Genomic DNA, 23,455 nt, shown 5'->3' with positions numbered 1-23,455 from the left:
AAATAATCACGAATTTCATCACAGATGATGGAAGTTACAATTCATAAGGTTAAAGAAAAAAAAAGAGCAAGCCTAAAGGTGACCAGCAATGAAGCAGCTACAATGATGTACTCTGCTGGTTATACACTGCAACTCTCAGGTGTAAGACACACACTGCTGAGTAACCTGAGAGATTTACCACCCTAACAGTGTGAGAACAAGTTCATCTCCCTGTCAACTTGGTTAGCAGAATTCAGCAGGCTGTTCCTTTATTTCCACAATTTTTTCCTTCACTTAGCTGTTGAGGAACTTCTTTTAAGCTAATCACTACAACAAAACCACCTCCTCATCTCTTCAGTCCCCGGAAGAACACAGTACCCTGAGAATGTTTATTTTTCTACCCAGCAAGTAGAAACACAGATTAACTCACCATCGTAATAAAACTTGACATTTTCAGGCAGAGGCTCATATGGTGGAGCAAATACAGGACCTTTGTGCTCTAGGAACTTCCATTTAATGCCTTCAGGGTAACGCTCCTCTTCCCACCTTCAAGAGAGAAATATAAAGCAATATTAAGTTCCTGGTCTTCATTTTATTGCTATGTTGGTATAAAAAGTATCCTAAAGAAAATCAGCAAGCAATCATTGCTTTGCATGGCACAGACCAAGTACAAATATTCAAGGTACTGCCCATGAACAAACACCTTGGATCGCAGATTATCTGCTGACGCCATAGTCCTCATCATCCACTTGCTGCACTCTCCACAAAAAATCACATAGCTGAAAAAGCTTAGAACTTTAAAAAGTGAAGAATTCAGTCTCATAAAGCAGCTAGGATCATGCCAAATTACAGTCAGCTGTGATCTAACATCAGGCCCAGGATGCCTGCTCAGCAAAGTCAGACAACTGTAGTGTAGCTGCTTTCAGATGTGGACAAGTATGCCATTAAGGGCAGAGACAAAGAAACAGATGTTCATTTATGACCTAAATGAGAACAAACTTGCTCGGACGAGAAAAATTGAAACCTGCTCTGCCATTTTAAGTTAATTCCAATTCTTTGGGTAAGAAAAGCATAACTGAAACATAGGACAATTGCAAACTTGCCTTAAAGCACCTCTATAAAAACATTTTGTAAATGATGTGTTAGGTATCACAATACAGCAAGGCGGATGCCACCAATCCCACATTCCAACTGAACAAGCTCACAGGGTCAGCAATCCATCTACAGAGAAAAAAGGGGTCTCACCAGGCCAGTATTCTCCCCCCAGTTCCCAGTACCCCGAGCCCAAGCCACAGATTCACCACTGATTCCACACTCCTCCCACGATTACCAGAACATTACTGCTCCGTGCTGCTGGCACAGGATTCCCTGCCGAGAAAGGCTGTTTTACCTTAGCGATTAATCAACTGAAAGACCATTAATCTGTCACAGCACTCTGTGTTGGAATTGCTCAGACAACTCTGTTGAGCAGCCAAGACAATAAAAAACCCACTGAAGCTTCTCTCTGCCATCAGCCCTATGGCATAGTCCCACCTGGACTCAGCAGTTGAGGAAAAAAAAAAGACGTGCAAGTACTGCATGCATCTCTGGAAGTGGGATGCACAGGTACTGAGCTCTTCACCCCTAATGAGCTAACAGAGTCAATGTACAGAAGATAACACTGAATATAGAGGGGAAAAAATGCTTTTGCCAGAAGACAGTTGAAATGCTTCACTGGTGCTTGTACATCAATAATTTAGGAACACCATGTGTACAGGACAGTGTTTCACTGTAGCTAGAAAGGGATCAGTATTGACCACAGTACTCAATCTGACTTTTCTTATGAGAAGCACAGGAACATTTTTAGCAGCAAAGCACACAATCCCAGCTATCAGTACAAACCTGCATGCCAGATTTCAGCCCCTGGCTGGGAAGAAGGCATGAGTAAACTATGTTGATATAAGAAACTAATATTGACATTTGAAGCCTAGATTCCAAATATTTACATTCCTAATGATTGTTTTTAAAATTAATTAGAAGCTAGAAATCTAAATATTTTGTCAAACATAGGCCTAAGTTCTTCCACTCAGAAGCTCCTTCCAGCAAAATAAATCTAAACCATTTGCCTCTTCTCCCAGCTAGAAAAAAAAATATTCTCCTCTCTGACAATGAGCAAGTGTTTTTTATTCTGGTAAGAAAAAAATGAGATTATTCACAGTAGCTACTACTTTACAAGATAGGTTTGTCATTCTTGCTTTTCAGCTGTGGCTTTTCAAGATTTATCATTCTGGTATTTACTTGATGAGAAATTCTGTTCCTTTACGCATTCCTGTTCTTTTATAAAGGAGATATGTAAAAGGAATAGTGGAAAGGTAGTAGTTTACATAGCTGCAGCCTTTTGGAAGGGCTACAAGGAAGCATGGGATCCATGGGGTGGGGTTTTTAAGTCTAAAGCTAACAGATTGTCACAAGAAGATATAACAAATCATTCCCAATCCCACCTTCACCTTCCTAAACCTCATACATAAGTGTTAAGACAAAAGGTAAAAGTGAACCCTCTGAGGTTAGTCAAGTTTTCATCCTCCTTTGGTTTTAAACACAAAAAGCATCACTGCCCAAGACAGCTTCTGGTTGTAAAGCAATGCTCTACAAATGATTTTGTGTGAGCAAGGAGGATGCTGCCTTTTAGATAAGTGGCCTCATGGATTTCAGCAGAAACTGTGCAAATCAGTCATACAGGTTCCTTGATAAAATCTCACATCAAACCTATCTAAGAATAGTGGGGTGGCTCAGGAAGGTGGAGACTGGGAGGGTTTTACAAGTGGAATGGAAAGAGAGAAGATTCTCAGGAAAGAAACAGAATATTCCTCAGGTATACTTTATTCCTAGGAAACGAATTTTGCTGTTACACAAAGTGGTAGAAGTACTCATGAGGCATACTTCTGGATCACATATTCTTCACACGCTGGCAGGGTGTGAAAATGACCTCTAAAAGAGCTCCACACGGTGACAAATGAGGCCAATGCCTTGGGAACGTCTAGCATCAAGTATTCACAGAAGTGAGGATGAAAATGGTCTCAGGTGCTTGCTGCCTTGAAAGCAGCCAAAAAAAGATATCAGACGTTCAGAAAACTGACTCAGATGGAACATAAAATGCCCTTAAGAGACACAATTGAAGTGCAGATGAAATCCTGTCCAGCAAAGACATACCATACAAAGCTGCAGATGGACGACAGGAACATCAGCAGAAGGATGCAGTTACCTACTGCCAAATTTTGCAATTGTGCTTTCAAAGGCAGTTTTCCTCAGTAGTAAGCACAAACTGCAGAGCTTAACAACAGCTACTTGGGACTGCAGCTAAGGCAGGTGAGGGGAGAACAGTACAGCTCTCCAGCAAAGTTTTGCTGTTGAAGGACATAGACTACAGTAAAAGGAAGCTGTGATAACAGAATATTAAGTTACACAGAACCAGTGTGGGTAGCTGAGACAAAAGTAAAAAGACAACAGGTCATTAAGGCTTGGAGATCTTCCATAGCTTCCTGTTGCTTCATGGCCCTGCAGTTTGTTAGTGTCAAAGCAGATTAGAAATACGCTGACAAAGGGATCAAGAATAAAAGTGGATCGCTCAGAAAAGGGAGATCAGGATAGTTTGAGAAGGATCTAAACCTCAAATTTGTAAGAGAGCATGAAAAAAATATGGAAGTGCTGATGTTCTAAGGAAGCTGTGACAATCAAAGAGAAATATGCAAAGGCTATAAACACTACAGAGGAATTTATCTTTTTAAAGGTGAATTAGTAAGAGTGACAATAAAAGGGTGAAAGACTGAACCTGAATAGATTGAACGATATGGCAAAGGCATTCCTCAACACTACAGGTCTATTAAAAACAGCAAAGTGATACATGAAAACAAAACACTCAAAGTATCATCCCCAAAAGGTCATAAAATACATTACAGGAGATCAGAGGAGTGTAGAAAACACATTTTTGAAGACCACATACGCATTAAAATGAGAAAAGTACTAAGGCCCAGATTTCAAAACACACAAGTAATAGTTCCTCAAATCCAGCAATAACAATAGCCTAAATTTCTGTAGACAGCTAAATATAATCCAGCATGTTTCTGACAGAGCACTACTGATGCAGCACAGTCCTATCTTAAATCTGAACTTTATGGTTCATTTGTATTTAAAAAAGGTTCTGAAAAGACTGAAGGCTGAGTGAAGTCACAGCTTCAGTTGCTCAGGGATGTTACTTTGGGATCCTGGGCAAGACAGAGTTCCATTCAAAAACTATTTTCCAAATTAATTTTCCAAGGAGCTCATTGCTCAACTTCCATTTTTGTGCCAGAGGTAGGAGGAGTTTTGAGAGGCATGCAGTTGACATGCAGCTAGAATAAAAAGGCTGACACCTACTCATGTTGTACCTTCTATATAACACAGATAAGATCTACTAGAGTTCTAGTTAATACATCTCCATAGCTTGATAAATTCCTGCTGATACCCCGAGCCCACAAGTTTTCATAGTGCTCTGAAGAGTGTCAGCAGGGAGCAGCAGGTAGCCTACATCACTAACATACACTTACCATTTCCATTTTTGCTCCTCATCTTTTTTCGGCTTCTTTCTCTTGTCTGCTTCAGGGACTTTCTTATCTTTGCTCTTTGCCTTCTTTGCTTTGTTGTCCTGAAAAGTGAGTGATAATCTGTTAGAACCAGCTACTGTATTTCCCTCTCCCTGAAAAAATGTTTTTAAACTAGAAGTCTGTTGGGGTATGTAAGTTTGACCACAAACAACTTAATTCATGTCGCCTCGCTACATAAATGCAGTCTTAAATCATCCAATTCAGTCTAAAGTCTGCTGATGGTTCCACTTACGTTTTATGCCAAACTCTTTTACTTCACACTTGGGACAAGTGCACATACAGCCAGTTGCTCTGTCTCACCTGATAAGCAGCAAGTCTGCACCACAGTAATACCCTCCTTGGCCTACACTAGTCCATCTAGTCTGGCAAATGCTACAAAGCACACTTACACCACTCTGAAGTAGTTTCTGGGAACGTTCTGGTATATGCTTACTAGAAAGACACTTTCATTGAAGCAAAGAACTCTATGTTGCTGGGAGGTGCTTGCAACATGTGCCTCATAAGGGTATCTTTGCTACATATGAAGCGCAGTTCATTGAACTCAAATTAGGGCTAACCTCTCATTGCCAAGTCCGTCTCCAATGAAATTCCCAGCCCATCTAAAAGCTATAAGCCTCCTTCTAGCAGCTAAACTCAGTTTCACCTCCTCTGCTTCTGAACCGTACCACATCATCTGTGCAATTACCAGACGTTGTTAGTAGGGCTCCTCTACCCTCTGCAAGCTACTTAACAGAAGGACTGTGAATTGCCTGAAACAGGATGGAAATTAATGCCCTGGAAGCATCTTCTCCATCCCTTGTTTTAAGTAAGAGTAGGAGAGAAAGCTTCCCTGACTTTTTACACCCTATGGCTCAGGTAAGTTAACCTGCACCATAGGTGGGCATCTACCACACGCAGCTTTGTCCCAGGCTGCCCCCTGCCTCCTTAGCCTTGAATTGGATTTCCCCTGCTCTACAAAATTCAACACCAAGTTGTCAGTCTTGCTTTTCTGGATCATACAAATAAACTTTATCTTTCACAATACCTCTTCTTCCTCCTGTTTCCTTTTCTTTGCTTTCTTGATGTCTTCCGTTTTGATTTTCTTGGGTTTGTACTCAGCGCTGAGAGACAAAAAAAGACAAGCTAATTGAAAGAATAAATTTTCCAGACAAGTCATAGATACACAAAGTTGATGAGCACGAGTTCACAATATTTCTGGAATGTCCAATTTCTAAAGAATATACTTTTATGTCCTGCTCTCTCTGAAAATTGAATAAACTCTATCCAGCAAGACAGTCTAATACCTTTTAGACTACTGAAGCAAAAATCTTCCTTGGTGAAGAACCAATTCAAAACCATTAGTAGCTATCCAGTGATCACATGGAATGGTATAAATAGGCAAAAGCTTAGTGGCATGGTTCTACTCCCAACTCCTTTTTCAGTCAGTCTGGGATCTGCCCACAAGGCTCACTTTTCACATTCCCCACTAGTTCAAACAATAGCAAAATTGACTACTGACACATTTTTAATCTTTTCACTGCAGACATGAGATGGGAGGTCACACAAACTTTAACAGAAGGCAGCAAATGATTACACAAAAGAAAAGATGTCACACCCATCTCTCTTGGAAACTGAGAATTACCACACAGGGACATGATGCTACTATGGTTAAACCCTTCATCTCCAGACTGCTAAGTTGCACTGAAGAGCTGGATGCACGCAGATGGTGACAGATCACAGTGTGTTGTAAGTGGACTTTTATTTCACTGGGTACATTACTGTACTAGGCAACCATCATGTGCATTTTCCTTTTGATTTAGAGACAAAAATCCTCAGCATAACCCACAACATATTTAGACTCCAGGCGAATCGTGCCAAGCAGTGCAGGCAAACCTCTCCCCACCCCCAAACAGGCTGACACTGCGTTTTATTCCTCTTGTACAGTCATTTCCTCACGCAACAGAAACCACTACAGCCACTCATTAATACCCCACTTGCTCAGATTTATGTTTTACAATCTTCATTGGTGTATTTTCTGGGTTTTCAGTTTTTATTTACTAGCTCTGCAATATTTCACAGCATCTGAAGAAGCAGGTAACAGTAATTTGCCTTGGACACCACAAATACTACCCTCACCTTACTCATAGAACTTTTAATAGCATAAGGAGTGTGGTCTCAGACTTCCAGTCACTCATCTGAACAAGTCTGTGCTGATGACCTGAAATCCCACCTGCCCCCTCACTAAAATCTCTTTAAAACCAAAAGGCAAACGTCCAAGTCACCAGCACACACATCACTTACTCATCATCCTCTCGAGGTCTCTTCAGCGGTTTGGAGTCCTCTTTAGGAGATGCATAAAACCCATCATCATCTGGTTCATCTTTAATACGTGGTGGACTAGAAAAAGAAGAAAAAGATGGTTCTAACTTCAAAAGGGAAGTCTCTCAGAAGTTAGCAACAACTCAATTTTAGAAACACTTATCTGCAAACAAGGCATGTCTTCCTGCCCTGGAACGTGTAACACCCCGAAGACTTGAGGTGTGTCATTCTCTGAATATCCACAGGCAGGGTAAGGAGAGAGTCATTCAGTGTCTATGTACTTGCCACTTCTCAAGCAACATCAAGACCAATTTCAGCTGGTTAATTTCATTGTGTTTCTTTGAGATTTTGAGTAAAAACAACTGTACCTTCCAGCATTTTCAAATATACTTAAAACAGAAACGCACACGAGTGTAGTCAAATAGAGGACATTATTTAGTTTCAGGTCAATCTCCTTATTGAGCCTGAGAAGAGAGAATATTATCAACTAATCAAAGATTTGATAGTTATTTCCCTGAACCTTTTGCCAACTAAGTATTGAGACATGTGAAAACCAAAAAAGGAAACAAAGACTTGGCAAAGAAACTCATCAGTCTTTTTTTCACTGTCCAAACTGTGGGAAGCAAACAATCCTGTCCCTTTCAACAGAGCACAAGCTTTAAGTTAGACTCAACATTTTCAGTCATAATGTCCCAAGACATCAGCAATAAGAAAACTGAATTGAGTGTGAAGAAACTACCCCTTTAAACAAACTCATTATTTCTGGATTTCACAGAAGCCTTTCACTTATCTTCATAAAGTAAAAAAATATGTCTCAAAGAGTTAAAAATCACATTTTGAAGCACTTAGTGCTGTTCCATTCAGGCAGAAAAAGTAACAGTGTCAACCTGGGCTTTCCTTTTCATATTCAATCAGCAATTTCTCCATCAAATTAACTCAGTTTCCAAGTCAACATGTGGATTTTGCAATCGGATGGAGTGGGAGGGGAAAAAAAAGCAGCATTCTGCTTTGTAGATCATAGTCAGCAAGAGACATTCTGGAGTCTTATTTTAGCTGGTAACGTGTCCATGAAGCAGAACAAGGCAGTTTGCTCTTTCACAGCTGTAAAGCCACTGCAGTGCTGGCAGATGCAGCTCAGGGAAATATGTGCTGCTGTAAGAAGTCGTTTCTGTGGCATCCCTGATGATTAACTAAGACTGCAGCATGCAGACAGTTGTAAACATCTATGGAAAAGGAGGTATTTGTGCCATTAAATTTCTTCTCCCTTCCAGGCAGAAATCTAGAGCTACTGTTTATTAAGTTGCTGGGAATTTTATCTAGCCTATTTTGACATGGAAATAATTTTGCAACATCTTGTAATAATGACAAATAAAGTGTGGTTATATGAAAAGAAAGGAGCTGCATGACCAAGCTGAACCTTGACTGGCATTGTTTTTAAGACTTTAACATTGCTCATCGTACCAAGTATTATGGAAGAAAATCAAACTCACCTGAGTGAGGACACTTTAGTGAACTTGTAAAAGAACATCTTAGCAGGGAAAAAGAGAAAATAATCACTTTACTCTTAGCTAGCTTTTGGCCCTGAAGAAGGCACAATTGTGAAGGCTCCTCCAGGCTTTCATCACACACACCAAAAAAAAAGCTCTTAGACCTAAAGAGGATCCGGTTACCTTGCCATGAGAAACACCTAATGTTCCTGGTGAGATTAGCAGAGGTATGCAATTCTGCTGAATAACAAAGGCTAGAAAGTTATTATCAACTGTCTCCTACACCATGAAACACCTAAATGTCCCTGCTTCTTATTCCAGAGTATCCCCAGAAGGGCCTGGAGAGGGCGACTCTCCCCTGTGCCAAGATAAGAGCTTTGTTTGCATGCTTGAATAGGAGGAAGCAAGCGAAACCGATGGAGGAACTGATGTCAAGAAGGCACATTCAAGATGTGCAAAGAATAACTAACAGGCACAGACTGTACAGGTGTCTTCTCCCAACCTCTCTGCATCCACAGAACATGGTGAGAATGGAAGGATTTTGTTGTTTCTTCAAGTGGATTCATAAAACTGGACATGTGACTGAAAGCTTTTTCTTGACTAACAGACATGAACACGTGTACCTACCACATCACAGACCTCCAACAAATCAGTGGCCAGATCTATCATCTTAAAAATAACCAATAGCTGGATTTAAACAAGTCACAAGAGATCTTAGTTGGTCAACTATTAAGAAAAAGTACTCTTCTATCAATAGCTCACTTCTGGTTTTCAATGAGACTACTTAGTGATGGGTGAGTGATACAACACCTAAGTCCAGGAGGCTCTATCTCTAGGAAGAATTTAGTCAAGTAGGACATCTAGGTATTTTATGAAGGTACTCTGCTTTCACACAAGCCCTGTCCTTACTCACCACTCCTCACAGCAAAGGCTTTAGGCTGTGGCCACTTACAGAAGAGATGCTCACAGCCAATCTGAACTGTCTTTGTAAGGCCCCATCTCCAGAAGACTGCCTGCAGGGTTCAAGTACCAGTACTACAACGGAGGTTTTCAGCTCCACCTACCAATGTTTCCATACCTCAATCTGTCCTCAGTAGAATTCAACTATTTAGTACTCAGACAAGCCCGGCATGGGCAGGTACCAGGTATCCACCAGCTCCTAAGTGTGAGAAGTATTCCCATTTTTTTCTCCAAGACCAAGTGAGAGGAGTCAAACACTGAGCACATAAGTCAAGCCAAGCTGCTATTTTTTTCAGGTCATAGATGTGATTTCTTACCTGGAGAAACCATTTTCTTTTTCCTTCTTTATTTTGATATCGCTAGAAGCCAATTTCATCTGAAAAAATAGAAGAAGTAGGAGTTGGTTAGCAGTACTCAGAGCACTTTACACTTATCCAACATGGAACACAGGCAGATTGTTTAACTTGTGGAAGGAATCAAAGGGCAGTCTATTAGTCAATTCAGTATTTTCTAGCCCTCCCGTTTCTTCAGCTGGTTGGAGTTAAGTGTATCGTTTGTCCTTGCATGAAAAAAACCCAGTGATCTAGTAGATTTTTCTCCCTTGTTTCTGAGTCTAAGCTTGGAAAGTAAAAAGTAACAGTGGGAAAAAAACGGGGAAAAAACCCCATGAAGCCAGTGGACACAGCACTGTGGAACAGTTTCCATTCACAATATCTGCAGATAAAGCCCTTAAAAGTTTAATTATCTAGTGCTCCACAAACCAAGTCTCTGGGTTAGCATTGAGATAATTCTTCCCAAGCTGATAGAAACTTGGAAGTATAAACTACATCTAATCCACCAAGTTTGTACTGTTATAAGCCAGAACCACCCTCATCTATCCCACTGGAGCCACCTACCTTTTCTTCCTTTCTCTTCTCCTTGTCTTTATCTTTGTGTTTGTCTTTGTGTTTCTCTGAGCTCCCATCTTTGTGTTTGGTTTTCTCCTTGTCTTTGTGTTTCTTTTCCGAGGAATCTTTGTGCTCACTGCAAGACAAAAACGTATATTTGCAGAGGGGAACACAAGGAGATCTGACTAATACAGACAACTTCCAGCAGTAAAGAGTCACTGGTTCGGATGATTAGAAATACAAAATATCATCTTCACAGGAAGATCCACCACAGTCTCCTGTCACATGCCATCCCTTCTCCTTGGGAGGAGGAACAAGAGGGAAAGGTATCATAAAATCACAGCCACCAAACACTCCACTGCAGGAAAAATCCCATCAGCCTGGATTGCTGAGGAAATCCACACTTGCTACATTTAAAGCTCAACACTTTAGGTTGAATTCCCACTGTGTCTGCCTTTCATCTTTTCCCTAGTCCACATAAAAGGTCACTGGAATAGAGCTGCCAGTCCCATCAATGCCCCATGTCAGCTTTTGCTCAGACAACAGTTTGTCATTGTAGCAGCTCTCATCTCTGGAACTTAAAGAGAAAACCGCTGATCTCTATTATTCCCAAACAGATGGGAAAAACGGAGCAAACAGGATATGTGGTGTCCTTGTGTTTATGCAAAGTCAAACAGAAAAGGCAGGAATAATGCTGCAGTCCTCAGTCAGAGCTGGTTCATCAGCTGTGCCTCACCCCCACGGTCAGCCCAGCCCTGATCGACTGAGACAAGAACTCACCAAAGCTGTTTCCAAGAGAGAAGCTGCTCTGCTACTACTCAGAGTCTGGTGAGATTTTAAGTACCCCAAATTCTTAAGTCGGAACAGAGGAAAAAATGTGCCCCCAAGGAGAAGAAAATCAACCTTTTTTATTGTGTTTCTACTCCCCTCTGATTTATGAGCCATTTGGGTAAATTTGAATCACATTTTCTAGTTGTTCTTATCAACCAGAAAGACATATGGCTGTTTTTAAATGAAAATGAGTTCTCACAGAATGACTTGACCCTTGGAGCCAGAAAGTGAGGAAACACTCTCACGAGACTCATGAGAGGAACTGTAAGAACTGGCCATGAGGATTAGCAGCACCGTTGTGGAAGCCAAACAACAATTCCACTGGCCTTCAATAAACATTTTTAAGGTTGTGTGGACTCCCTGAGGTCACCCTGGGCTTAAGCAAGCTAAAGGCTCAGTGGAAATTTGGCTCTGTTCTACAGGACACGGTTAGGCACCAAGAAAGCTGCCTTCCTTAAGCTGTCAGTTCATGTTCCTCCTTCCCATCACTGCTGCTCTCTGGGATAAACTCTGTTTCTCCTTAGGACTATGCAATACAAAGCTTTATTACAAATAGGCAGCTTCTTTATTTCAGTTATTTCAACACTCAAGTACAAGCCCAACCTGATCTGGGAGAACACAGCCCTGAAAGACAGCAAGCCTGGAATACTGGGTAAGAGCATGACTTCTAAAACAATATACACTTCAAGTCGTCTTCGTAGCATAAAAAAAGGGAGTCAAGAGGGTTGGATGTTTGATGGCCACAGAAAACAAGCAGCACATTAATCAGCTCCCATAAAGCTTGGATGTGATTAAGTGGAAGACAACCACAGTCACAAATATGCCAACTCACACTCAGGTGTGGAACTGCAGAATAAAACCCAATATAGAGAGTTTTCAGAGCCTCACATAACACTAGCATGAATGGACCTGAACCTGCAAAAGGTCTAAATTATTCATGTGCAGAGTAGCACACACTCCAATAAATACACATCAGCTTTTCCCAGCCTAAGCAACTAAAGCATAAGAATCCATATCTGAAGGAAATCAGCATATTCACATATTGTGTCACATTAAAAGAGATCAGTAGGATGGAAATCCCTTTTATTTTAACTCTCTAGCAACCTCTTTATACTACATGTAAAACTGTACAGGAGTATCTAAATATTAAGAGGCAACTGGCACTCTAGAAATTCTTGTGATACATACACAGCACCACGTGTTGCCTGTGAGCAAGGATTCAACAACTGCAGACTATTCTTACCCAGCAGATCGTGTTATGTACACTGTGTGATCAGGACGTGCAAGTACATACACAGAACATCCCGACACTGGATCTCAGAAATCCACGAGATGTCTGTTACTGTTGCTCAGATTTGACATCCCAGTTTCAGCACCCTGTTTACTCTCAGACTCAAGGCACCTATTTCATTTTCCTTTGCTCCAACTTAGTTTCATTGACTGTCTGAAAGCAAAAAGAAGAGAAGGTCTGGAAATTCTGACTTGGTATCTTGTACTGTTATCTGTATGCTACGTATCTTTTTTGCCAGAGATTGAAGTTCTACAATTACAAAGCTAAATCATCATACAGGAAAAATCTTACTGAACAAACACACAAAGGCTTGGGCTTATTTTTTATTCTCTGCAAGTCTGCTTTGTGGCTATTTTCTGACTCTTTGTTGTGCTTATTTGATATTTCAATCCTACCTGAAATAACATGTTTTACTCAGATAAAGTTCATGGTAGTATCTCTTGCTTGGGAGTTTGGAATAGGAAAAAGAGAGAAAGAAAGAAAGAAAGAAGTTTGTTTTCAAAAGCACCACACTCACTCACTCTCACTAGCAGCCAAAAGCAGTAGTTTTCAGTATGTGACTGGGATATATACAAAATATAACTAAAGCAAATTAATAGATGAGAATCTACATCTGCAAGGCTAGTATTGAAAAAAGGTGAAAATCCTATTGGCCTAGACAGGCAGTGACAATTTTTATGTGAGCTGAACAGTCATAAGACAATATCTGGAACAAAAAAAGGGCTAAAACTTAGGCTTGCTTAAGTAGAAGCTCATGTCACATCCCTTCAAAAATGACACCATTGAAAAACTGTTATGCCATCTAATCTAAAGCTAAGATTTTTCATCAGAGTCAGAATCAAGAAGTCTGGATTCCTGACTCAGTCTCAGTTGGGTTTATTCCATTTTTTTTTAATCACACGATTACCCTTCCCCTTTGCTCTGCACCAAGCAGTAAGATTTCTCACCAAAGCAATGTGGACTCAGATAACCCAAGAAAACTGTCTCCAGTTTCACTCTGGAGTTTCATTTTCCAGACACCAGTATTGGTGGCCAGGCCCTGAGGTCCTGCTTGCTGCTGCTGCTCCTGGTATGTGACTGGAAGAAAATCTCCAGATAAAAATCTGATTTCACATGCCACTCACTCCAACAGCATAAAGGAACATAAAACTTCTTTCCCTCACTTGTAAGTAGACTGTTTGTCAGTCCTACTTATTAGACACTGGACAATAGCTCTAACTTCAAGAGCTTCAACCTTTTCTGACACTGTAAGGATGAAGGCATGTGCCCCTCTTCCCTAAGAGGGCCCGAAATCTGCATCTCCCAGGAAAGTTCCTTTGGAAACACACTCATAACAAAGGTCTTGGGCAACAACCCTCAGAAGTGTAACTCTTTTTTTTTCCTCCACAAGCAAAGCAAGTTGCTCAGATATTAACCTCAGTCAGCATGCTGAGCTGCTTTGGTCTTTCATTTGGCTCAGACACTTATGTGAGCCCCCAGGGGAGCACAATTTAACCACCACACTAATCTCAAAAGAAAAGAGAAGGCAACAGGATGCCATCCTTATCCTGAAAAAGGACTTTCAAGCCTTCTATCAGAAAGCTATTTCCAGACAATCCCAAAGCTATTATTAGGAGGGACTGAGAACAATTTAAAGATCAGAAGTCTATCTTCCTGGCCTATTCAAAACTGAAAAAATAGAAGTCACTTTTCTTTAAAGAAATGAAACAAAACCAAACAAAAAGGCCTCAAGACCACGCAGGTAATTTCATCCTGAATTAATTTCTCAGGAGCACTGTAGTCTCTTCGTTACCTTTCCTGCACATATCCTGCTGCCAACAAGCCAGCCTGAAGTCCGTGAAGGACAGCAAAACCCCCATAAGACAGAGGGACACTTCAACACAAGTTAGGCTGAGAAGAGGATCACTGGATCATTAAGTCACCGTCCCTGAAGGAATTTAAGAGACATGTAGATGTGGGCACTTGGGGACGTGGTTTAATGGTGGATGTGGCAGTGCTGAGTTAACAGTTGGATTTGATGATCTTTCCCAATCTAGATAATTCTGACTCTATAAAACAGTTGTTGATAATCTGTTACAGAAAGACAGTTTTGCCAACAGAAGATCCACCTTTTCACCCAGACTGTTGGAACACTGCAACAGCACCTAGCTTTACACTTCTGAAGATGTCTAATGCTGGCAGCTTGCCCTGTCAATAGGGATTCTGGTGGTGTGTGTGGGGTTTTTGTGTTTTTTTCTTAAAGGCAACAAAGTGCAGTAGGACACCGTATTAATACAGGCAGAACCAGGGATCATTTGGAGACATATTGTGGTACTTGCTTAGTTCAGACAATGGCCAGATCAGTAGAAATGCATCTCCTAAAGCACTACAGCCTTTTTGCTAGATTGCTTACCAATTTTCATGTGAACAAGGACAACTGAAGGCCTTGGAAAACTCAGACCAAAGTGCATGAAGCAGCAAATGCAACAGAAGCAGCCATTTCCCCTGAAAGCATGACTGTATTTCCTTGTGAGGACGCCTGCAGGACAGGAGGGAGGAGAGGGAGAACAGGCACCTGGCAGCAGCTGCTCAGGCTACGATCACATGGGAAAGTCACAAGTGGAAAGTGTTTCCAAAGAATGGCAGATGTGCAGATCACAGCTTCCTCCTTCAACCTACAAGAGCTTTGCAGTAATTTAACACTGCATTCTTCAGGTGCCGTTTATGTACATTAATAATCCCTTCCCAGGCCCTTTCCATTCCAGCTTCAAAACCACAGGCTGGGAAGGATGCTTTATCTAAAGTATCTCTTATTTCCTCTCTCTCTATTCTCAGCTGTAATTAGGTCGTGACTGGGAATCTGCTACTAGCAAGCTCCAGAGCCTGCTGCAAGCAGAGCCTGTGCTTGCCTACTCGGGAGCTGCTACGATGCAGTTGAAGCATAAAATTACAGGGAGCTGTGACTTCAGTGAAATCTAAAAAACACAATAGGGACAGAGCACAGGTTACACAGCCCAAGTCTCCTGACGTCATACAATCTCAATGGAAAACTGTGATCAATTTCAGACCAACTCATACCAAGGAACGGCTGACTGTGCGGGGAGCAGTCAGAAGCAGAAGGCACACCAGCAGAGGATGGGTTTTCAGTTGGCTTGCAGTATTTTATACTCACTGTTAGAGGGCTATCATATGGTATTACAGGGAATGAACATGAGCCCAAATGGTTCTGCTGGGATTTCAGCAATACAATTAAAAAAACTCCCCTGAAACCACTTTTCTCTGCGTTCAAAAGAATCTTTTCACCAGTCTTCACACATAATAGATCAAGCCACCCGCAAAAGGAACAAGACAAAAAAAAAGCTGGACTCATCAACACCTGATAAAAATATTAGAAAGCAGAATATTTGCACATTGAGACAAGAATCAGCCTTAGCATGCACTTTCTACGGATCAGCAAGAATCAGGTATACTATTAAATGAAAACCAAATTTTTCCTACTGGCAGGCAGCGTCACATCAGAAAGCACATCAAGGTGAACTGTGAGCTCAAATGGGGAGTGAAACCAAAACCACACACGTTAGGGAACAAAGGGTGCTGACATCTTTTTTTCAGATTGCTTTTTACCCTACATCAGATATCCCTGCCTCTTCCTGAACACAGGCCATACAATTCTTCGCAGTTTGGGAGCACATAATAAATCAGAAGGTGTGCAAGAAGTCTGAATTGAAATTTATCTTCATTCACAACCAGCAAATGTCTGGATCCCATGTTTTTCCTAGCAAAATCATAAAACTTAGATGCCAGTGAAGATCAGGTCTATAAATCCCTTCTGTGTTCCACACTTCAGTTCTTCTCAAGCTGTGATCACAAGAGATTTAGTAAACGGAGGAAATATGCAATCTGACAGAAGATTTTTCTTCCTGTGTCTCAGATGCTTGCCACATTGACAACATGGATCAGAGCTGCAAGAGCAGCCTCTTTACTCCCATTCCCTGTCACAGCCATTTCAGCACTCTTCAGTCTGCTGGCAGCCCACACTCCATGCACAAAGCCCCAGACACCTGGCAGAAAGACACTCGTTACTGCAAACACTTCTAAACCAATCTCTAACAAGTCTTGGCTTCAAAGGGCCCATTATTTCATTATTTTACATGGTCTACTTGTTTGAAATGCTCGTCTCCCACAGATCAGAAACCTATTGCCACATCTGATTCATTTAATTTTATATCTTTTACCACTGACATTGATATTTAATAGGTACATATGAGACTTTCACTTGGGGATCAGGGAGTAGAGGGCTGAGAGAAGGAGCAACAGAAAATCTTTTCTTTGGGAGAGATTGCTTGATAGCAATGTGGATTTATTCTTTGATGTAGATTTTTCTTAAGTGGGCTTTGCATTTTCTTTCCTTGAGGGGTGATGGAGAAGATCTGAGGCATACAAATGTTCTCTCCCAGTTTACTACAGCTGTAAATGAGTGGTTAAGATACAGAAGTGTCATCTTGTGAGTGGGAGAGGAGGAAAGCAAGAAGCAAAATTAAAAAGTTCCACTTACCACTCCACACACTTCTGCCATATGAAATCAGAATTCTCTATTTTGGGTACCTTGGCAGTTTAGATCCTTCAAAGTCTAGATACAGGAAACATTTATTCTCCTGTATTGGATTTCTTCTGCCTTCCTGATGCAGGTTTTATTTTAAAAGTATTTTTTAAGTACAGGGTAGGAAATGAAATTGTCAAAGAGATATAAAACCGATCTGCTTCAAACACAGCCAGACAATGCTTTTAACGGTGTACAGTGTCCAACGCAGTACCGTACTTCTCCAAATGCAATTAGTGGACTCTTCACACACTGTATAAAATGCTTTGGAGCTACAACCCAAGTTTCACCAACAACAATGGCTTGGATTTCTACTAAAGCACCATCCAACCTGTTTGAGCATTATCAAAGATACAAGACATCTTTTGTGATAGCACAGCAGCTTTTCTGAAATACAGAATGGATTTTCTGGAGTTTAAGATTTACATGCCATTCTATTAATCCAAAACAAACTTTTCTAAAGGATTCATTTTCAGTTTTAGCAAGAGGTGATAAGCTTTTAACAAGTGCTTTAAAAACTGCCCATACAGGTAAAAGCCATTGGAAAATCCCATATTCTTGTTACCTTGGAAATTCTGTTTAATTTTTAACAGAGTAATAGATATTTTTTCACTTTTCACCACCAAAGGAGAAACTTCAGTACAAACAGGCTTTTTCTTTCCTTCAACATTCTTCTGTGAGGAAATCTCCACTATCAAAATAGTTGTCATACTCCTCAGCAGGGCAGGTGCTCAGAGGTCTGCTGCTGGATGGTCACAGTGGAGGGACATGGTGGCACTACTATGGGTTGACTTTTGAAAGGGGCATTTCATAGAGTCATTTAGGTTGGAAAATACCTTGAAGATCAAATCCAACCATTAACTGCCACATCCATCACTAAACCATGTCCCAACTTCACCACGTCCTTTGTTTATTAAAAACAAGGCCTTTGATCCAGTAGAGACTTTACAACAAGTTGTAATGAGACAGTGAGAGACCACAAAAACCTCTCGTACCACACGGATGTTCACCCTTAACCTTGCTGCAAAAGGCTTAAAAGAGCTGTCACATTTAAGGAAGAATTTTCTTCTACCAAGAGAAGTGTTGCTAACTTGCTGATGACCAGTTGCTAGCAGTAATACATTACCTAGCAGATCTAACCAAAAAATAAACATGCTTCAGGTGCCGTTTCAAGGTGGAAGTATGATTTGAACTGCTTTTTGAAAGAAACTAACACTATGGGAACGCATCATGGAAACAGATCCATCACTATGGGATTTCGTTGTCAAAACCAATGCAAGTGTGTCCCCAAGAAAAACAGTTGTAGCTGCACACCTGAACAACTTGGAAATAGAATTTTCTAACTTTGTCTCGAAATCTTCCAAGTCAAGAGTTTCCATGGATTTTGAACCCATTTGCTAAAAACCAAAAGACTCAACCTTTCAGCTACTGTACAGGCCCAACCAGTTGACACTGGGGAAGATGGACATTTAACCAGCTCAGTGTCAAGAAAACTCCTGCTAAGCAGTGGATAGGTTGAAAGAATATTATCTTGGCTTCATAAGCGTAGCCAACGATGCCCCACTGCCATCTGCATGTACACATCTGCATGAGAGAATCTTTTTCAGCAGTGACAGCCATGATAAGTCTCAAACCAGGTCTAGAATCACCCTTTTGGATGGTTCTATCACAAGGGCCTAAGTCAAGGTTTTCAAATGGCAAAATGATCAATATACCCTTCCCCTCCCCAGTGCAACCTACCTGCTTAGCAGTATGACACTGATGGACACCAGACAGCCACACAGGCCACCCTAAAATTCCGACTTGCTCGTTAATCTTAGATCTGTCCAGGAAAGTATTTTGGTACAGTGACTCTTGATTAAGAGGAGTCAAGAGCCCAAACAAACTCAATTTTCTTCAGTTTTTCCCCATCCTGCCCTGTAACTTGTCAGTCTGGCCTCTGCCATCCTTGCATTCAAACCTTCCATGTTGAACACTTGGCAGTTTGTGGCCACATGCATGTGGTCCATTTAGATCTCCTCTAAGCAATTCCCTGGTCATCACAGATCTTTCTCCACCTCCAGCCCCATGTTGTGAGCTGCTTCTTCACAAGACAATAGTTACTCAAAATTAATCCTCACAGATACAACTTACATTTATGGAATTGTGTGGATAATAGCCCAAAGATCCACAGATCAAAGGATTTAGGGAAAAAATGCTTAAGTTTCACTTATGTGTTCAGTTATTTCTAAGAAGTTTGCTTTAGAAACCAGCTGGCTTTACAAAGCAAGCAGCCATGTACCCTGTACGTGCCTGAGCATGGACAGGGTAGCAAGGACCTTGGAGCACTCCTGAAGGAGTGATCCAACCAGAGCACCACACACCAGTCCACATCCATTATCTTCCCCAAGGTCCACCTTCAAGCCCAGATCTCCAATTCAGCACTGTAATATTTTCACTTTTCAGTTAGTCATCTTGAAAAGCAGAAAAGGCACTTCAGAACTTTTGCAAGCTGTACACTCAGCCTGGGGTAATGAAATCCCCCACCTTGTATAGTGGTCTGCAGGGCAAATGAATATCGTGTAATCTCTCCTCAAAAACCACCTTGGACAAAACCCCTGCACACGCATGCACTCAGTCATGCCATCCACTCAGATGCATCCTATTGCAGCACTCAAAGATGCAGTACATTGTGCTTGCAGAACAAAGGAACACTTAACTCAAAGTGACTGGAAGCTTTAGGCACCGTGCCTAGAAAAACACGATGCCTTTCTCACCGGGATTTTGAGGCAACACATAGGGAAGAATTGCTTCAAGATAAAGCATGATTACATATCATCTCATGAGCTACACCTCACAGAACAAATAAGCCATTCTTATCTCCTTTTCTACTGTTTTGGCATTTATTGTTTACACATTCAGCAGCATGCAGCTTCAACTCATTAGTTCTTTGAGTTAAAAATACGCTGACTATTTCCAGCTCCTACACAAATAAGGTCAAATCATTAATACCTTCTGGTACTTTAAAGCTAGTGCTTGTGTTACTCCTGACAAAAGGGTGTATTTTATTACGATTTCAGGAAAGTGTTTTTTCAAGTACAGATATAAACATTTGCAAACAGGAGACAGCCAATTTTAAGGTGCATGCTTGAAGATCAGAAACCAAGGTACTATAGACATGTAAGCGAGTGCAAACAACATGCTCAAAGCATTTTATCTTTGCTGTAGAAGACGGTACATGGTCTAAGTTATTTGGTCTAGATTTTTAACTCTGTCAACCATTTACTTTCAAAAAAGAAAAAAAGAAACATATTATGGAACAATAAGGCTGTATAACCTCTCAAAAGGTCACAGAAAACTCAAAGTGTGACCCCAATAAAACAAGCCCATTGCTCAGCACCGACTAGCTCCTCTTTGGCACTTCTATTTAACAGAAATCATTAAGAAAAGCTTTTTTATTCCTTTTTAGATTGTGTTATGACAGTTTCACAGCAATTAGTTAATAACACTTCCTTGGTCATTATAAACACTATCTGTAATTCAGCAAGTGACACAACAGCAACTTACCCTCCAGGGACTGGTTTTTGCAAGTTTCATTGTCAATGTAGGCTCTGTGGCACTTGTGTGTCAGGAGTTAAAACTAGGAAAGCTTTTCTGAGTAACATCCTGTGTGTGATGGACTCACCTCATGCTCCACCACACTAAAGAAATCACCAGACAAACCTGCACATTCTGGTTCTTTCAGTTCACAGTTCACAGTTCACTGTAATACTGCTTTACAGTGTTGAGATAGTCAGCCACTGTAGTAGCAGGCCAAGGACATCACCATCATTGTGGACACTTCTAATTATTAGAGGGTTTAATAGTCACATTAGGTTCACCTGATGTAGGGTTTATACCAACACTCAGGAGGATCCACATTTCTGACAGCCAATTGGAATTGCAAAAGATTATGAACAAAACTGATCAATCTTCATGAAAGTGGGGTTAAATTAGCTTTCAATGTGTTTAAAAATGCTAAGTTACAACAATCAGTAGTATTGGCTCACATTTGCAACACACACTGCTTCAGCTACCCATAGGGAAACACATTTAGTGACAGAAGTTAGGCTTAAAGCACCTACACTCAGAAACCACGCTCAAAATGTACCGATTCTGTCCTCATGTTCTCAGAGTAACTCTTGTAAGACCGCACGTGCAACGGCGTTTTAGCCTATGAGGACTTCAGAGACTTTTTCCTCACCTATTACTGTGCTTGGACTTTTCCCGGTCTTTTTCCTTGTCCTTCTTGTGCTCTTTGTGCCGGTGTTCTCGGTCTTTGTGTTTATCTTTGTGTTTGTGAGAATCTGCAAGCAGAGAGGCAAAAAAAATTAAAGAACTGAAGTCAGGAGAAAACTCCATGCCTCCCTCATGAACCTCTGCATTTTCCCCCACCCCAATATCAGTATTTTGTGTGATTCAAAGTTTGTAACAAAAATCTTAGTTACAGAGTTCCTAAATGGGGTCATTGTTCCTGCAGCACAAGTTAATTCATCTTGGCAACAGCTGCATTTATATGGTCTTTAGTACAATGACCTTTAAATGCTTTACAGATCCTGAAGAAATGCAATCCTTCTTATTAAAAAGGTACATATGGCTATTGCAAGTTCAATATTATTTGGCAGATGGGAAACCTAGCTTCCTATGCCTGCAAGAATTTCATGTCAAATAGATCACAAGGATACAGGGACAGAGGATAGGACTGAAGGTCTGATGAACCCTAGAATTTAGTTCGTTACTTCCAGAAGTGTCTAGACAAAGTAGCCCCCTCCAAATTAAAAGCATCTTATTCTTACCCCCAACAGTGCATGATATGCCAGACGCACAGCAAGGGAAAGGGTGAGTAATGAGGGAAGAAAAAAAGAAAGGGTGAAGAGGACTAGGAATTCTCTCCTCATGCGTCTCTTGTGTAGGAGACACTTACCTCCCTCCAATAACAGCCCCACCAAGAAAACCCAACACGACAGCTGTAATGACTATGTGCTGGTGGTAACCCACCCACACAGGTTGGGACTGGTCCAAACTAAGTGACAGGTCAGAAATGGGAGATGGCACTCAAGTAAATCTACAGGAAAACAGTCATTTTACTGGTATCAATTTCTACTCCAAGTGACATTTCCCATCCTCAGTAAAAACTGTACTGTACAATAAAGTCCTTTAAAGTACCCCAGCAATAGAATTAGCACACAAAAAAGAGCCTCATAGCTGAATTGCAAATAAAATCCATTTACAAGCATCTTTAGGTCCTTAAATGTTCTCTACAATTAGATCAAAGAGAAGCTGAGGCTGGACTAGCACCTCAAACTCACCTCACAAATACTATCATTTACAGTGCTCAAAGACTCCTCCTCCCAGGTTTTTGTTTGTTTTTAACATGTTTCTCAAAGTAACTAAAATTAACGAAGCTCTTCTTAAGACACCCAAATAACTGGGCTGACTTTGGCAACTGTTTTCAGATTATAGCAACAGAATTTCCAGTAGAGATCCTGAATGTAAGGCATTAACGCTTAATTAATTTTAAAGATGTTACTGTGACTCTAAAAGGCTGCTATCCCCACTCTGAGACTAGGAAACTGCAACACAAGGATTTTGTGACTTTCAGAGTCACATGGGGAATGCATTGCAGAGCCAGGAACAAACCTCATCCTCCTGACTCCAAGTCTTTCACCACAAATTCATTTTTCTCCTTAACAAATACCAGCTCTTATAACCTCAAAGCAGTCAACTGGTTTTAGTGGAAATACATCGACAGTCACAGTTCCACAGAATGATTTTAATCTATTGCTTTCTATAACTTCAGGTTCTTAGAAATCTGCAGTAAGACAACATAAACCAACATATGAACACTGACATTCAAGCCTCCAGCTCACCTTCTGCATCTTGCCTCAATCCCTCTGAACTTGGCAACACTTGCTAGTGCTTTGATGTATATGAAGCACAAGACTTAGTTTTCTATATTTTGATACACAGGCACGTGGCAGGTTATGTGGAACATTTGGTGTTACAGCATAAAACACCTAAGAGTTTTCAAGTATCTAAACAGCAAAATGTATTTCACAGCAGGCAGAGCTTTGCAGGCATCTCTGGCAAACTGTGTGGGGACTGGACACCTACGCTCTCTGAACTGCCAAGAAGTAATTTCTCAGTACCCTTCTTCCCACCAGGACAACACACATTCCACTGGCAAAAATGTTTTCTCAGTGCATTTCACACTTAAAATTCTTCAGTTTAGCCAGTAGCTAGAAGCTCAGGCTGTTTGCAAACTGCCTGGCTTTTATTCCACAGATGGTTTACTCACCGATTCCTAAAGCACGGGCAGAAGAGAACAACCATCTATTTACACCTGATGAATAGGTAAATTGCTAGAAAAACCATCATGATGCTATACATAGAACTACGTACACTTGTTTTATAACATACTTGCTTTTTAAGGAGGCACATACCAATACAGAGTCCATATTTTTCTACCAACCAATCGCTGGAAAATGTGTACAATTGAGCTCAAC

General features: G+C 40.9%; 1 protein-coding gene across 1 annotated transcript in view; it reads right to left on the bottom strand.

The window, feature by feature from the left end:
• Positions 1–23,455, bottom strand: part of TOP1 (DNA topoisomerase I) — a 65,938-nt gene that overhangs the window by 14,993 nt on the left and 27,490 nt on the right. The window contains exons 3-9 of the mRNA XM_062008954.1: positions 21,154–21,256; positions 10,240–10,366; positions 9,661–9,719; positions 6,879–6,974; positions 5,623–5,698; positions 4,542–4,639; positions 410–525 (exon numbers count right to left, since the gene is read on the bottom strand). Coding sequence (XP_061864938.1) covers positions 410–525; positions 4,542–4,639; positions 5,623–5,698; positions 6,879–6,974; positions 9,661–9,719; positions 10,240–10,366; positions 21,154–21,256 — 675 coding nt within the window. The remainder of the gene's footprint in view (positions 1–409; positions 526–4,541; positions 4,640–5,622; positions 5,699–6,878; positions 6,975–9,660; positions 9,720–10,239; positions 10,367–21,153; positions 21,257–23,455) is intronic.

This window comes from Colius striatus, chromosome 16 (assembly GCF_028858725.1).
Source record: "Colius striatus isolate bColStr4 chromosome 16, bColStr4.1.hap1, whole genome shotgun sequence".
Taxonomy (NCBI): domain Eukaryota; kingdom Metazoa; phylum Chordata; class Aves; order Coliiformes; family Coliidae; genus Colius; species Colius striatus.
Note: the sequence above shows the minus strand (reverse complement) of the source record. Positions and strands in the feature narration are given on the sequence as shown.